General features: G+C 39.3%; 1 protein-coding gene across 18 annotated transcripts in view; it reads right to left on the bottom strand.

Annotated features, from left to right (window-relative positions):
- Positions 1-13,597, bottom strand: part of PHF20 (PHD finger protein 20) — a 72,928-nt gene that overhangs the window by 27,920 nt on the left and 31,411 nt on the right. For 16 of the 18 annotated variants that reach the window (XM_064391125.1, XM_064391134.1, XM_064391132.1 and 13 more), the window contains one exon: positions 7,452-7,730. The exons of the other annotated variants lie outside the window; for them this stretch is intronic. In XM_064391125.1, the coding sequence (XP_064247195.1) occupies positions 7,452-7,730 (279 nt within the window). The remainder of the gene's footprint in view (positions 1-7,451; positions 7,731-13,597) is intronic. 18 annotated transcript variants of the gene reach the window in all.

Below are 13,597 nucleotides of genomic sequence, written 5' to 3'. Positions count from 1 at the left end.
CTGCATGGCAGATAGGACAGCAAACTAAACAAGACCAGTTGTCCTTTTGGAGTATCACATCAAGTATACTGGTCAATGAGACGCAGTAGCCCAGGCGACAGGCTGCTGACATTTATCAAAAATGTCCAGTTCTATCATCATATGCATCTCAAGTTCAGAGGTTAAGAAAGGCAACTTGTTTCTAGTCTGGAGATTAACATGCCACACTTAGACACCTTTAATAAAACAACTGTGAGCAGAACCTGAGAGTGACTGAAAAGGGAAGGGAAAGAGTCCCAGAGGACACACTTAGAAGAAGAAACTGGATCAAGCACTCTGCCCTGATCAACATTTCAGGTTGAAGAAATAACAAGGCACATTAAGAGACGCCATTGTTAGAGCTTTCAGAATCACATGGATCTCTTCAGGCAAAAGAAACTCCAAGATGCAGAAATCTGATGACATGTTCCCTGGTCCTCTCTCTCTCTAGGAAGTTGGAACTGAAAGGAAAAAAAATTTCCAAAAAAACGCCACTTTTAACTATTTCCACAACGAAACTTATCTTCTAGTCAACTGCCCTAGTGCTCTACAGCAGCCACAAAAGACAGAAATTAAACTACAACCCAATTACCACACAAGACTTTCTAAAAGATGCCTTTTGTCCAGACAGTTAAGTTTTTTGGTGATTTTTTGTTTGGTTGGGTTTTTTAGTGCTGTCTTTATTTACTTGTTTGCTTTTAAGTCAGGTCTATTTTCACCTCCTGCCCCTCTGATAACTTCCATGACTAGGGGTCAAGATATCATCAGTTCACATGACAAAAAAGAAAGAAAGAAGAAAAGTTTCAAAAGAAAACTTTTTTCCCATGGTACACAGTAGCTGAAAATTAAGGTTCAGGTACTACTATAGTCTCTTTGGGAACACCAGTACTCTAATGAAGTTTATGAAATGCAAATGGTATATTTCAGTACAGGGTGAAAAGTCACAGAAACAATATTTTCTGCAGCTTTCCTGTACTACTCTTTGATAATTTTCCAAAATATTTACAGAACACCACATCAGTGAAACTCAAAATTACAATACCAAAATCCATACACATCTGACGGCCTTCATTTGGGCTCCTAACTTTCCCTTCTCCCAAGAGCTCAACTCAATGTCATGAATTAACATTTAAGAACACCATATTCACCTTTATCCTAGCAGTCTGAAACAGCACAAGGCCTCTCAGCTTCCTGTGGGCTGACACAGATGCACACAGGCACTTGGAGTAAAATTTTATTTCATGTCCACTGGGTTTTTGTAGCTGAGACTTAATTTCAAGGAGATTTTTGCCAAGAATACATCCTGTCTTTTATGACATACAGGTTAATATATTTATGTGAGATTTCTCAGCTGACTGTAACAATGTCCTGGGGGAGGGGTCATGGTACTCTATCATACACTGGATGCCTTTTTTTTCCCCAGTAACTGACACAAAGATGCTAGGTTTTGAAACATTTTGTTCCATTGAAAAGAAAATTTAGAGGGTCTACAAGATCTCTAAGCACTGTGAATACATTTTAGAAGTTGTGAATAAATTTGAGATTATGAGATTAAAAACCTGGAAATTTATCCTAAACTTTTGGGACAGCAAATATTAAAACTTGAAGCCATGGAGATGCAAACTTACAAGCCTTCCACACTAAAGTGTCCTTTTTCTTCTTCATTTAGAAGTATAACTCAGGTCAGTTTATAAAATCATTCCCTAAAGAACAAAGAACAATTATTCATAACATACACAACTAAGACCTTATATTTAGGCATGTGGCTTTAAAACTTGCAAATTTCTCACATTCGAATTTTCTGTGTTAGTACCACCTACAGCGTGTGCCAACTGTTTCCATTCTCTGGTCTCCCCAAGCCAACCTTAATCCTCCAGAAGGTTTCCTACTCCTCTGCCTCCAGTCACAGAGTATTGGGCTGTGAGACTGCAGTGACAGCAGGACCATACTCACAGAGATTCCTATGAGGAGTACACAGGGAATCTCTGTGTGTTTCCTAAAGCTGTTTGTGCAGGCCCCATGAAGATACATACACCTGTGTCCCATCTCAGGGAAACCACAAAGGGCACAAAAAGCCTCCTGACACCCTGGGCAATGTCACTTTCATTGTCCACGAACAATAATGTTGTGATTAAACATCAGAGCAGATTAATTCCCAGCTCAGATGACACTGAATATTACTAACAGGAATAGGACGTATGTTCACAAGATACTGCAGATGAACTGGATTGCTGATTAACTGCCTCCAGCCTTCTTCCATGGAGTTCTTTCAGGCCTCTCTCTCCTAAGTCTGGAAGAAGTATCCTCTGTCATATGAAGAGCCAACCCAGAAGCTGTGAAGGATCTTAGAAACTAACACATACAAACCTGAAACATGAAATTATCTCAACCATGCAGAAACCACACAGATCGAGCTTTAGAAAACTTACTACTAAACACATCGAGATTCAGCGACAGACAAGGCAGTGGCTTTCTGTCCTGTGGAACCCTGATGTAGGACCCCAGGTAAGAAGATAACTCAGCATTCCCAAGTATGTGAATCAGATAAAGTTACCATCCACAGCTGTGAGATCATTTGCTGGAAATTTCCAGTGGTATTTTCAAGAACTGAAAGACCATGCTTCATCTTGACTTACAGCCATCCCCCAGAAACATAATGCAGTACTGTCTTTATAAGCCAAATACAACCTGCAACTCTGCAAACACAGAGGGTGTTTATGCAGATCTTCCCTGACTCCATGGAAAAAGCCCATATTTGTAGATCACCATGCACACCCACTGCCTAGCAAAGAGGCATCAGTCAGCCAGAATCAAGAGGAAACAGGAAAATTTCCCAAAGGATTAATCTTACAACCACTACACAACACGCCAGAGGTTTGCCTGTGAACAGCTGTTAGAGACAACCAGATGCCTGAGATGTCTTCAGATGTCAAAACAAGTTTGCCAACCCCACTCACACACAACTGAGCTCTCATCAGTAACATGAGTAAGGACAAAACACCTATTTTGTTTACTCATGTAAAGAATTAATGCATGGAGTAGTTTATACACTAACAGGACATACTGTAAATAACTGAGTAGGCAAAATTTTCTAAAAATGAGGTTATATAAAAAAATTTAAATCTACTGATGTCCTGGCTTGTAAAATAAGCATGTATTCTATTTTTGCCATCTGTTGGGGGTTAGGCAGTTTTTCTTATCTCTTTCAAGAATAATGACACTGCCAGGAAGACAATCTCCTGCTGATGGGCTACTGAATTACTCACTGTGGCTGGTAAGATTAGTTACATCATCCCATTGGGAGATGCTCCACCCAGAGGGAGGAGCCAAGCATCCCTGCCACCATAAAACAAGCATTTCTGAGACCACAGACAGCCTTCTTCGCTGGATTTCCCAGAGGAATCAGGAACCAAGGCCCAGCTGCTCCTTCGCCGCATTTTCAGAAAGGATCTACACCCTTCTGCAGATCGCCGCTCCAGGAGGAGCAGCCACCATCTGGCTGGACTGCTATCAGCACCCTGACTTCTCAGGGTGTCAGGTTTTTCTCACTCTGCTAGTGGTTTTTTGCTTGTACTAAATTACATTGTTATTTAGTTTTTTGGGGTTTTTTTCTTCCTAGTAAAGAACTGTTATTCCCATTCCCATATCTTTGCCTGAGAGCCCTTTTAATTCTGAAATTGTGATAATTCGGAAGGAGGGGGTTTACCTTTTCCATTTCACAGGAGGCTTTTGCCTTCCTTCACAGACTCCTGTCTTTTCAAACCAAGACAACTGACAAAACATTTTTTCCTTCTTTAAGTGATTTATATGGACTCCACAGTTGGGACAGATTTTTTACAGTAGCCAAAATAAAAACTGCAGGTCTGTTCCTTTAGTTTCTTCCTCATGGCAAGGAACACAGGAGAGCCAAGAGTGGCAGCAACTTGCCAGACTGAGGCTACTGTATTACACCCACACTCCAAATCAAAGCCTAATACTGTACAGTGCTTTTGAAGTCCCAAAACTGAGTTAAGCTTTCATTATTACCAAAACTCCCGAGGAGCTAAACCATGTCCTAGGAATCAATGGGTATCAACTTGTGAGGTCGCTGTCAGTGCAATTGTGCTGACACCAGTACTAAGTAGTTATTAAGAGCACACCGATCACCTCAGATGGCACTTCTGTTATCAACTCCCTTACTTGTTCATGAGGTTTGTGTTTCCTGAGAAATCTTCAGCATCCAGCAAGTACAGACCTTCACCAAGGTATGATGTGGGGACACATCAGCTGTGCAAGCACCCAAGTCCTGCCTTTCGGATTTCAGAAGGTATGTTCACAGCCCAAATGCATTAACTACATGTTAGCAAATCTCCAAACAGAGAGACTTCACTAAAAAGATGAAAGTCATGAATACAGAAAAAACTCTAAGTCAAGATGTCAAAATTGTGACTTGCAGGTAACAAAGAAAGAAATTAAACTATTCTATGCCTCATGCCCTTGGAGTGGTCTAGGTCAGGAAAAAAACATTCTTATAAAATGACCTATTAAAAAACATTTTTATAGGTCAGGAAGGAACAATCTTTATTAAGAAAAAGCTTTTGCAAGCACTTTATACAAAATAACACAGACAGACAAATCTGAAAGAGAAAACTGGTGCCTTCAGAGAAAATTCTTTACAGTGTCTGCAGGGCATAAGTCGCAGTATGGGATGATGTATTTTAACAGTAAAGTAAGGGGTTTTGCAGCAAAAGGGACCACAGAGAAAGTAACCTGTCTTAAGGTTAATGCATATGGGCACAGAATGCAGTTCTGCTTAAGAGTTGGACTCAATGGTCCTTATGGGTCCCTTCCAACTAAGAATGTTCTCTACATCTGTACTCTTATTCTTTTAATTAAAGCAATCAATAGGTGGTTAACTGACATAAACTGTCACAGATAATGTACCATATTTAATTTCCAAGCAATTATTCTGACAGAGCATCTCTATTTCAACTAGCACAAAAACCTACGCAACTCTTTCATCTAAGACCACCACCAAAATCATCTGCAGCCCAGACTCAAAAAGCCTCTTTTAGGCTTAAACATCCACACATATTTTGTACAGATCTCAATTCTCCTAACAGAGGCCTGCAGGTGGTTCTACAATGCACCTGAGGTGTAATGCAACCTGAGAGCAGAGGGCAGGTATACCTGCATCTCCTTTAGCCCAGGGGGACACAACATCAACTGCCTTCTTCTATGTAAGGACAATTCTTTCCTGAAGACCAAAGCAGCGGCAACTCAAGGAGGTCAGTATTGTAACAGGCACTTCGGGGAAGAGCTGCTCATCACAATGACCCCGTACTACTTTCTGATAAATTTAAGAAAGGTATTGCCTGAACATATCCAGTAGCCACCAAGTCCTAGTCATTCTGTTTAGGCATATTCTGTAAGGCATGTGTAAAATACGAGCTGCAGGCAATGGCAGTTCCTTCCTCTGTATTCAGAGCAACTACAGAATTGAGAGATCTGCCAAGTTTGCCACTGCAAAGGCAAGAACCTTCCCTGGAAAGAGGGGGAGACAGCTCAGATCAGTCCCACACTAACCTTTCCAGTTCACTCAAGCTTTGATTCCAATGTCAAATAGCACAATTTACATACTAGAAATTTTAACTTCGGAGTCTCACTCCAGTGCAAAGCAACTATATTTGAATTGTTTTGTTCCCAAATCTAACAAAATTGTCACTGAAGACCACTTACATTAATCTTCTTTTTTATGTGTTAAAATTTTAATTTTAAGCACTTCAAAGAAAAGGTTTTGCTACTGTTTTGAATTTTCCACATTCTCCTACAACTTTAGAAGCAGTAAGTACTTTCACTTTAAATCCAGCACCAGACAACCCCACCATTTATTTTATGTGCAGCATAAAGAGTGAGTTCCAGAGGTCTAAAATAAAACTTGTGAGATAAGTGTGACAAAGGTCCTAAAGCAAAAGCATCTTCAATTTTATGGAATAATAAAAATCATGATTGCTGAAATTTTTATCTGTTAGAAACTGCCACTTTTTCTTAAGCACTAAAATCTACCTAATACAGTGAAGTATAAGAAAAGGACATGCACAAAGCCTGTTTTGATCCATTTGCAGCTGTCAGCAGCCAGTGTTCACACCATGCCTATCTCAGGTATGTTTCTCCAGGCAACACTTGGGTTCAATTAAGCTGCATGCAGAGTACAATACATACAAGTCATTACATCCTAATGCATTTAAAGAGAACTCTTTTCCTACCTAATCCAAGCTTATGCCTTTGCATTATTTAAAGACACAGAAATATTTGGGGTTTATATGTAGTTACAGTATGTAAAGTCACACGTATCTTGTTAGGAACAAGCAGCAGCACCTCAAATGAAAATTCATTTTCTGGACTCTTAAGAAAAGCAGCCACAAAGCAAAGTAAGGCAGGACATATCCTGCTGCAGTGAGCTGGAGCTCTGTGAGCAACTTGCAATACTTTGCAATTCTTAAACAACATATTAATGAAAGATTAACGTCAAAGACAAAAGACATCAGGGAATTCAGCAAGGGGAAAAATGGATTTTATAAAAAAGGCTCAATGAAAAGACAGAAGACATGACTAGTTTTATGGACTTGCAGTACACAGAGACATCAGTCCACAAGCGCCAAGTCTGTGCAGGTTATCCACAACCACTGCAGTTCACACTTGACCTAGACTGCCACTCTGGTGTCATACCAGGCAGAGAGTGCTTCAGAGAACGAGGATGAAGCAGAAGTGAATGTGATTTTACAGACTGCAAAGCAGTAAAAACTTACTTTTGTTTTTGCTAATCAGTAAGTTTTTGTCCTTTTCCATTGACCATCTGTTGTGTGAAGATCTTTTTCAAGCACAGCTGAAAAAACTGCACTTGTTAAATACTAGGATTTTTCATTACATAGAAGAGTAAATAATGCAGAAACTCATACTGGATTTCCAGCCAGTATGTGCTTGAAGGCAGTAAAGTACAGATAAATAAAGTCAAAATCTAAAGATAAGGAAGAAATAAGAGAGAACTGGAGGTACCCAAACCATTCCCTAACACAAAAAAGGATGGAGGTCTCCAACCAATACTATTTGTAAGCCAGGAGAAAAATGAAAATCAACTCAGAAACTCAGGAAACTGGGGTTTTTAGAAGGCAACAAAGGTTTAATACGCAAGTGAGCTGCTAGAAAAAAATAAGAGAAGCTGCACAGTGGGATCTTTACCAGAAAATGATCTTGAATTCTAGAAGAAGAAACACCTTCATACCTTTCTACAACACGATGTACACACATATTATACTGCTTCTCTATACAGAAACATGCTAAGACACAGCCCTGAAAGAGACTCCTTCAGCCCAAAGGAAAATTGATTTCTGGTATTTTCTGTCTGTCCTGCCTGCAGCTGCTTAAAAAAAGAAAGAGATCAACAGCATACTTACACAGTGAACCAGCTGTGGTCCGTCCTCTTTTTGACCTTTCTTGATTAGCTTTTTCAGAAGCCAAAGAAGCTCTGGTTTGAATATTTCTTTTTACAGGGTTCTGCTGTGATTCTGCAGCCTTCTCCACTCCATGAAAGTATTTCATGTGATAATGCAATAACTTGGCTTTGCGGAAGGATTTTGAACAGTCCAAGAACTTGCATCTAAACTTGTGATCTTGGTCAACAGTTCCAGCTTTTTTTGATGCAAGAAAATCTGTTCTCCTACAAGGTTTTGTTACTGTAAGAATAAAACAGATAAATTGCCCCATGCATATGCTATATTTACCAAATGGTTTCCTAAACTTAAACAGCAAAAAGAACCATGCATTCACACATATTAGCTATGAAATGCTAAAAATAAAATGTTAATGCTTTATCTGCCTTTAAGATTAGTTACTTTAAAGAGAAAACTCTACCCTACACTGCTCATAAATCTGGTTATAATGATGCCACTGTTTTTACTAATAAGTTAAAATATTTTGCTTCCCTGAGTCCTTACCCAACAGCTGATATCACTGTATGGTGCTCCTAAAGATAAAAGACTGAATCACACAGAGATAACATCCGTAAGTCTGAACACTAAAGATTATTTGTTCACAACTATTCACATCTTTGGTGAAAGCAAGAAATCAGTTCTGCTTCTCTGCTTACAATTATTTTCCTACCTGCTTTCTGGGTGCAGAGTTCTGCCACCAAAGGCTGGTTACTTTCAAAGACAATAGAAGCAGTATGTCAGAACATTTTGAAAGTAAAATTGAAATTTATATCAATTTCTAAGCAGCAATGAAAAACAAATTTGCTTGCATCTGTTACAAAATGTTCCCTATGTTACTTAGTTTCTCAAAAAAAGTATGGAAAGTCTAAAGATTCAAATGCAGGAACATTTTAAGGCACCTATTCCACAGAGCACTGCTCTGCAACCCAGAGCTCTATCTATCAAGAATTTCAGGAACTTTTAGTTCATAATTTTTCTAAGAAACATACAAAAGAAACATTTTGAACTAAATCAGATTACTATCACCAGTATTTGTACTCAATACAACTCATAAGAGGTAAAAATGAGGAAACAGATCTAAATAGATCTACACAGTTATCCATCGCTAACACACACACAGCATCAAAAAATCCCTCTCCAGCTAGAAAACAATGAAAAGGAGGTATAATTTTAAAAAAAGCTAGCTTCCAAATACAATTTTTCATTTTGCTTTACCAGTACTAAATTGTTATTTCCATCTTTACAAGTTTTTGACTTTCAGGATTAAGAAAGCAGTGTTTAAGTGCAAGACCCAAACCCAGCAACCATGACTAAAAAACTGAAGGGATGCAGCACATGAATGAAAATTAAGACACTGTATCAGAAGTAGCTCTAAGCAAGAGACAAAAGTACCCAGAAACATTATGAACAAGAGTAAGATTTTCTCTAAGTGCAGTAAGGCTTTGAACAGAAGGAGAGTTAAAGGCAGTGTCAACACGACCCTGGAGTAAAAACACGGTACAACTTGCTTCCAAGTTTTTAGCATGCAGTAACAAAAATGGTGTTACTGAGCAGCAGACTTAAAGGTTGTCAGCAGGGAAGCATTCGAGACAGCTATATCTGAGGCACATCCAGCCTTTAAGTATCGTGTACAAACAAATCTTTAACATGGAGAAAACACAAGTAGTTGTACCCTAATGCATAGGGAAAGATTAAGTCATATGCAACACCAAGCTGGTTAAAAGAAAGAAAGAATATGCAATGAAATTGGAGAACAGAATAGTACAAAGAAAGACACTAGTTTTGCGTGTTTCACAGTGGTAATGACCAGGAGGAAGACACTGGGGCATAACCACATCAAGAACATGCTGACAGGAACATCAATAAGACTGCAGCAAAGCCAGACTCACACTTGCAGAATGATGAAGTTTGCCACTACCAAAATCAAAATATACTGCAGGCCATCAAAAGCTGCATACAGGAAGAATGAAAACATATTTCAGGAAGGCTCAGTGCAATGGCCTGTGGGTTTAGTGTAAGCAAACACAGAAAGGTCCTCTTGACTATAAAGGAATAAAACCAGCATTTCGGACTACAGATGCTGAGAACTTGCTACTATTTAGTAACCAACATGAAGCTGGAAAACAACTGCAGCAGAAGGGACTAATGGGGTCAAAAAGACTTAACAAAAAACATTACAAAGATGACAAGGGAAACTATTACACCATCACACAACTGTCAGGATGAGGCCCTGCATCCAAGCTCAGAGCACTTCCCCTCCACTCAGCTGGACAGATTCTGGAGAAGATATAGGGAATGGCTTCTAACTGATTGGCTACAAGTTCAAAAAGGAAATTATTGCATTAGCTAAAGTTAGAAATAGGGATAATAAAGACATGGGGCAAAGGGAAAGGAAGCAGACAAAAAGCTTAACTGCAATGTGCAAAAGGAATGTACTCAGAATAATAAAAATACAGACGATCCCACAAAATTCAAAACAAAGCTTCAGTCATTCCCATCACTACATTTTCCTTCTTTACAAGTAGCACAACAGAACTCCCTGTCACCCAGGCACACCAGGAAACTGACAACCAACTCTGCCACCGAGGGGAGCCTTTGGAGACCCCTTGCTCTGTACACTCTGAAAATGACATCTTACACCAACACCTAAAGGGGCAGCCACCATCCTTACATGCAGAATTTTTGCTCACAACATATGACACTAAAATTGGTTTCTAGAGAAACAAGTTTGGTGTATTGTCTTCAGAATTTCAGGCAATTGCCTTTACAGAGGAGCTTGGTGGGTATTTTCTGTGAATACAGAGGAAAATGAATGGTAAATTGACACCTGCTATTTCTCCCGTGATTATAATCAAAATTCAAACTCCTCATCTGCTTTTCAGTCAGCCATTACAACATTAAGCACAGACTTAATGGTCAACCATCATGGTCAAACATCAATGTGTCCTTTAAGTTTCACTACAGAGAAAAACATTCCTTTAGTGTTTCCATCAGCAATCCTTCCCACTTTTCACTGGGCTGAATTATCCAAGGGTCAGCTATGACCATGTTCAGCAGTAAGTTTACTGTAAAATGCACAGTGTGAAGCTTCCAAGTCCACCAGAGGTGTTTTTACACTATCACCAATTCTCTCTTTGACATGACTCCTGTCTGGACAGGATTATTTGGCAGCAATAAATATATATATCAATAAAAATAGACCTTGACTGAAGGTCTGCCATCCTGTGGCATCTCCTGCAACACCCTGGTAAACAATCCAAGAAGCCACCACCACACAGAACTCTTCCCGTTTCCCCCACTTAAAGGTGGCTTTACTACAGTTTCAAGCCATTAGACTTCCACACACAACTGCTGGCTAAAATGAGGAGACCTTCACTTTTTATTTCCTGGTCTCCAAAGAAATACTAAGTGAAGATCAAATTATTTCTTCACTTGCTGTTAAATTAAACACACTGAAACTCTCTAAAACTCATGTTCTCTGGCACATTATCATCATGATAGGTCATGGTAACAAACATGCTTGAGCTGACAGTTTTCACACTGTGCTTTGGACCACTTGACACCACTGGGCAGTGTCCTCACTAATTACTTATTTCATTCAACTTATTTCTTCTGAAATCTTCTGTTGTTTTTCTGTAGCTCTCAAACTACATTTCTTCCTTCATTTTCAAAAACCCCCTCCCTTTCAATATGTCAGTTGTGAAACAAAAACCATCTTGCTTAATTGCTCTTCTCAAGCTAATTTAGGTAAGGACAGCATCCAAGAATTTCCAGGGCATCCAGAATCTACAGAAGGAGATGCCTGGTGTAAGAAAGACATAACATCATCAATAATCACTGATCATTACATATTTATAAACTTGTGAGGTTTTGAGCTGTAACATTACTAGGCATTGCAAGAACTATTCAAGACAGCATTTCCTACGACACTCCACTCACCAGTTTCCCCCTGTGCTGGAAATAAATTGGTACCAATAAAAGCAGCCTGTACTGGGCAGTAAAGCACGTAAGCCTTGCAGTGCACCACTCACACCTCAAGGCAGGGTTGGAGGGGCCAGGTGGGGGGGATGTGAAGGCTTTACCTGCACTTTGACCTGTAACTGAAACACTGTGACCAGATTGTGGTGCCCCACCCTAAGGAGCATTACCTGAGCAAGGCAGGATGGACTGACTTACCTCCCACATATTGTTAGGCTCAAAAATAGAACTTTCACACTATCATGAAGGGATTAAAGCCTACTGAGGTGAGCTGCAGGAGAAACAGCAGCTCTTTCAAACTGATGAAAAGGTCTTAGGCTTCTCCTTAACTGAAACCCAAAGCTAACAGAACAAAATCAGAAAAGCAGGTGTAAGTATAAAGCAAATAAAATCCTTGATGAACCTCTATGCAAATAAATAAATAATTTCAAGAGTGCTAGCAAATACAACTACAAACACAACAGCAGATGTGTACAAAGCAAAGGCAGCTCACCTTTAAATCTGAAGGATTTTTTAACAGTAAACTCACATGAGCAGCTATGAAATGCTTCTGGTTTTGCATGTATGCAGAGCTTTAACTGTCTGCAAAAATTTGTCAACTGACTTGTCACATATTTTTTGTAAAGACAGCTTGATTTAGCTAAATTCTGATCACCCCTTCTTGTCATTAGGGGGCCAAAAGCCAGCAAAACAGGATTCTAATCTTTCAGTACATGTAATTATTCAGAATTTCGATGAAGCTTTTTAAAAAGGAACTTCATTTTTGACAAGCAGTGCTATATTGCCCTTTTAGAACATGTTACATTTTAAAATATCTCAGTCATAGAAAGACTCCAGACTGTGTTTGCTGTTATAAGTATTTGCAACCACTATTAATCTAGAATAATCTACCAACCAGTGACTAGAAAAACACCCTTTAAAAGGAATGCTCATGTCCTCAAAAATTCCTGATATTCAAATGCTATAGAAATAATGTTCTTCCTATACATCCTGCAAGATAAAATTTGTACTACCAGAATGTACTACTCAACAATGCCAAAAATGACATTAACAAATCACACCGAGGAAAACACAGGTTTTACAGTATTCTCCTACAGGAAGATAATTCATTCTCATTAAGTGACTAGAATTGAAGTCTACAGATAAATAATAATGGTAATACCGGGTTACAATACTGCCTTTGTTCTACATACGGAAAGCTACCAATTACTAACTTCCATGCTGTACTTTGTGGGAACCTCACATGCAACAGACACCCTCTTCTCCCACACACATCACCTATTCTCCAACAATGTACTTTGCCCCCTGCCCAAGCCCCAAATCTCTTTAAAACACATGGCAGACTAATGAACATAACAGCCTGACACACAGTTATTCTTTCTGGAGCCTATCTGTACCCTTGATAATCATGCATAAATTATTTAATTCAGCTCCCAGTCTCCAACAGCAGCTATTTTTAGGACAGCATGCCTGGGCTCAGCAACATACCTACCCCTCCACAAGAGCAGAAGCCACTGGCGATTTTTAGGAGTATTTTCAGATCCCACCTAGAGGCACCTGTCATTGTCATGCTGCTACACACATGCACCACTACCAGGTAAAATACCAAGCCCTGCTGTTCCCCCATCAAGCAGCTCATCAGCACTGGTGTGTACCAATACAATCCCACAACCAAGACAGAGCACAGAGAAGGAAACACAGATCCACTTTTAACTACAAAGGATTCTTCTGTGATAGAATATATGGATTTTCTAAAACTGCTTGTTAATAACATTTTTAATGCTGGTTAAGTATAGAAATGTAGATTTTTGCACTCGGATTTCAGATGGCAGTATTTACTCCAAGACCCTGCATAGCTTTTATCATCAATCCTTAAGAGTACTCTACAATAAAAACACCTGCTTGCCACACCTGGATGTCCACTCAGGTGCATGTCTGATTTCTAATGTTAACTGAAACAACTGAAACATTCAGAAGTGTGGATTTTTATGTAAAAAACAGTGTTGTGCTTCAGGTCAGAATTCAATGTGAGTGAATATTCCCAAATTACCTTTAATCGAGCTTGCTCAAGTCCTGAAGAAAGCCAGAAACAAGAGTACACAAACTCTATCAGAGCCTTTGGGCAGGTGTTA

This window comes from Passer domesticus, chromosome 16 (assembly GCF_036417665.1).
Source record: "Passer domesticus isolate bPasDom1 chromosome 16, bPasDom1.hap1, whole genome shotgun sequence".
NCBI lineage: Eukaryota > Metazoa > Chordata > Aves > Passeriformes > Passeridae > Passer > Passer domesticus.
The sequence above is the reverse complement of the archived record's forward strand: the minus strand, read 5'-3'. Positions and strand labels throughout refer to the sequence as shown.